General features: G+C 31.9%; 1 protein-coding gene across 1 annotated transcript; it reads left to right on the forward strand.

The window, feature by feature from the left end:
* On the forward strand, positions 421 to 3,654 carry LOC107645272. The gene is made up of 8 exons (XM_016349262.2): positions 421 to 696; positions 851 to 943; positions 1,526 to 1,604; positions 1,706 to 1,784; positions 2,438 to 2,477; positions 2,583 to 2,717; positions 2,972 to 3,109; positions 3,182 to 3,654. The coding sequence occupies exons 1-8, from the start codon at positions 488 to 490 to the stop codon at positions 3,459 to 3,461; spliced, it is 1,053 nt and encodes a 350-aa protein (XP_016204748.1). The 5' UTR covers positions 421 to 487; the 3' UTR covers positions 3,462 to 3,654.

Consider the following 3,988-nt stretch of genomic DNA (forward strand, 5'->3'; position numbering starts at 1 on the left):
ATGTCCTTTTATTAATGAATAGTACAAAATTAAAACAAAATTGTCATGTATTTTGTTATTTAGAGTGGTGCATGTCTTATTACTGTCATATGAAAAAAAAAATAATATAATTTTAGACATTAAAATATTTATTATCTTTTAAATTTTTATATACTTTTATTAATTACTTTTTATTTATCATGAATCCTATTAAAACAGGTAAAATTTTGTTTCAAAAATTATTATCTAAATTATTATTTTTCATAGATAAATTCGTTAGAATAATTAACCATACATATAAATATTCGTTAAATTTTAGTTGATATATTGATCAAAAGACATTATATGTCCACAATTTTCTATCCTAAAAAATTAAATTGATATTTTTTTTAATGACTAATTAATTCGGGGTCCAAATCTGCAGGACTGCAGGACCTCCTTTTATTAATTGAGCAATAGACATGTGCACGAAAAGAATAGCGTTGTGAATAGTAGTTTGGATTCTGTGATGGAGATTGGGGAAGTACTTGTTCGAGCTTCATCTGCATCTTCATGTTCATCCATTCCTCTGCATCATCGAAACCCAGTACCTTCCCATTTTCATGTTCATCTTCCCAAAGCTTCGTCTTTTCCTCTTTCCTCTGAGAACCGCATCTTCATTCTTGGCATAGGATTCGTGGCCCAATCCCTTGCACTCAAACTCCAAAATCATGGATGGTTAGATTCTTTCTTTCTTTCTTATTATTAATAATTGATGTTTTCTCAGGGGAATTACAATGATTAATTAGCTTAATTTTGATTATTGCTATATAGTTAGTTAAGTTGTGGAACATTTATTATTGTTACTGTTATTTATTGGATTGGATTTTAGGGTTGTTTCTGGAACTTGCACAAGCCATGTGAAGAAGAAGAAGCTTGAGGATATGGGGTTTCAAGTTTGCCTTTTTGATGCAAACTACCCTCAGTGAGACAATGAGCATAGTTTAAGTTTACTATATGGAATTTTTTTTTAGGGTGAAGTATACTTTTGTCATGGAGTTTTCCAAAAGTTTCAAAAGCACCTCTTATGTTTATATTTATTCAATTTTATTCTTAATGTTTGAAATAAGTTTCAATTATGCTAATTGTTAGCTGCCAAAAGATTATCTAGGGTTGAATTGAAACTTGAAGGTGTCACTTGTATTTTTAAAACTTCTCAAAGGTTTTCAGAACAGAAAACATATTTTATCCCTTTTCTATGCAAACTATTCAGAATTTCAGGTTGAGGATCATGAATCATGATAAATCTTGTTTGTTTTTTTAGTTTCCTAATTTCATTTTTTCCCCATAGTTATAGCAACACTTTAGTACTTATATAATCATGCTACTTAAAGAAATGGAAATGTATTCTTAAAGATGTGTTCAAGGTTTTAAATCTTTGAAATTTTGGTTTTTCCTTCTTCTATTCTGCTTTGTGGTTTTACATTATCTATTTTGTTTTTATAGTTTCTAATTTCATTTTTCCTAGTTATAGAGTATAGACTTTAAACATATATTTGTTCTGCAGACCGAGTATGCGAAGTCTGCTGAAAGATTGCACTCACCTTCTTGTTTCTATTCCTCCTGTTGCGGGCATTGGCGACCCAGTATGATTTTGCTCTATTGATTATTATATCGTCGTGAGTCAATGGATTTTGTATTGAGGTAATCTCTTTCAGAACCTACATTACGTTTTATTTATTTGTAGATGCTTCAGCATGAAGAACTTCTAAGAAGCTCGTTAGTCGATGGGAATCTTCAATGGCTCTGTTACTTGTCTTCAACTAGTAAGTCTTCATTGAACTTAGTAACTAGTTTGATGTTGTTGTTCCTTCATGTTCATGAATAAGAGAATTGCAAGTTGTGATTTTTCAAAAATAAAATCACTCGTGGGCGAGAGTTGCATTATCTGGTACATAAATCTTTGCACAAAACATAAATCACAAGACATCTTTGTTGTTCTGATTGAAAATTTGTAATTCTTATGAAGAAATCATACTCTCAATGGGAATTATAAGTTACATGTTTTAAACCAGAAAAAAAGAATGCATAGAATATGCATTTTATGGTAAGCTGATAAGGAGAAACATATTATATCTTTCACATTCTTTCTTTAAGTTGATCTTGCAAAAATGTTGCGTAATGTTTAACTAAAAACATATATGAGTTATGATAGGACATTTTGGTGTCACTTGATCCATGTATAGTTATTCTTTTCTAGTTTGACTATTTTCCATGAATACCAAGGATCTTGCATAAACATAAAAGAAACTAATTTGATTTAACAATATTGAGTTGTCATTTTAGTTGTCTGCTTATGCTTCTGACTTTCTAGAACCAGGTTTTCTGGCGGCAAGTAATGTGCTACTGCTGCTTAGAGATGAAGTTTTCTAACGCTTTCGAATCCAAATATATCTCAGAGATGCTTCCTGTCTCGCAGGCGTCTACGGAGACTGTGGTGGTGAACTAGTGGATGAGGAGTGAGTGTAACTAAACAAATCACCTTTTTTTGTTCAGTTTTCCCTTCAAAATTTGTTAGACTATTCTCTTAGTTGGTTATGAGTTTGTGCATCGCGTTTCGACAGTTACCCAACAAACCCGAAAAGTGAGTCGGCTAAATTAAGGTTAGCTTCTGAAGAAGGTTGGTCGAATTTGGCTCACCATCTTGGGTTTTCACCGCAAGTATTCCGCCTTGGAGGTATCTATGGCCCTGGTAGAAGGTAATTTCCTGTTTTACTGTAATTCATTTTATCTTTCAAGTAAGGTTTCTCTTATGAGTTTCTTTGCGGTTTATGTGCGAATAAAAAATTTGCTCAGGAACTGCATCACTGTCTGCCTTGACAGTTAAGTAAACTCACCAATATAGAGAAGAGATCTTATCGGCAATTTAAATTATAAATTTCGGATTATGTTTTTATGGCAGTTAGCGGATTCTGTTACTTTCCATTTACTACTTCATATTCTTTTGTTTTAGTGCGATCAATACAATACTCAAGCAGGAGCCTTTGTCGGAAGGGCAGAAGATGAGAAAGTACCGAAAATATACGTCGAGAGTTCACGTTGATGATATTTGTCAGGCGCTTATGGCTGCTATTTACACAACTCCCCCAAGGTAAGTTTTGAGTGTAATCAACTTCCTAAACTATGCAAAATTTTGCAAGATTTTATGGCATTTCACTTGCAGGGAAGTTTACAACATCGTTGATGATGATCCTGCTCCAAGAGAAGAAGTATTTGAATATGCAAGAAAATTGGTGTTGAAAAAGTGGCCAGGCTTGAACTTAGAACATCTAGAGCTGGAAGAAAGCTCGGGTGCAAAAACGAGAAATCAAAGGGGCGAGAAGCGCGTGTCGAATACTCGAATGAAGAAGGAACTTGGAGTGCAGCTACTTTACCCTGATTACAAATCAGGATTGCAGAGCATAATTGACCAGATAGAGAACCCTTTTTTCCAATGTAGTTGATCATTGATCATACTTACAATTTGAGTTAAATTCTCTGCAAACACTATTGTAATTCCTTAAAGTGTTGAAGTTGAGACATGAAAATTTGGATAGTGAATTACCGAATTTTTATCTTGCCAAAAACAGCTGCAACTAATGTAGTAGTTTTTTCTTTTTCAGTTTATTTACAGAAACCATAGGTGGTTAAAAATTTTGAAAGTCTTCCAATCATAGTTTTCTAACATATTTGTGAGATTATAATTTTTTATGCAATGATCAAAACAACTACACGTGTGTTTTGAGTTGATATATTATTGGATACAGCTAGATATGTTTCTTTTTTCAAAATAAATAAAATTTTAACTATTGATTAGAATTTTTCTTTAAAATGATTTGTTATTGCTCTTTTTGTATATGACTGTTTGGTCATAATTATAGGATTAATATTCATAAAGTAAATATCGGTTACAAATTCAAAATCAATTCAAAAATAAATAAATAGGATTTGTTGATAGTAAAACTATATATAAATATATTGTTATGTAATT

This window comes from Arachis ipaensis, chromosome B06, assembly GCF_000816755.2.
Source record: "Arachis ipaensis cultivar K30076 chromosome B06, Araip1.1, whole genome shotgun sequence".
Classification (NCBI taxonomy): domain Eukaryota; kingdom Viridiplantae; phylum Streptophyta; class Magnoliopsida; order Fabales; family Fabaceae; genus Arachis; species Arachis ipaensis.

Coding starts and splice junctions, on each gene's coding strand:
- LOC107645272 (XM_016349262.2), top strand. CDS start 488: ATGGAGATTGGGGAAGTACTTGTTCGAGCTTCATCTGCATCTTCATGT. Junction 944..1,525: donor TTTGATGCAAACTACCCTCA/GTGAGACAATGA, acceptor TTTGTTCTGCAG/ACCGAGTATGCGAAGTCTGC. Junction 1,785..2,437: donor CTGTTACTTGTCTTCAACTA/GTAAGTCTTCAT, acceptor CCTGTCTCGCAG/GCGTCTACGGAGACTGTGGT.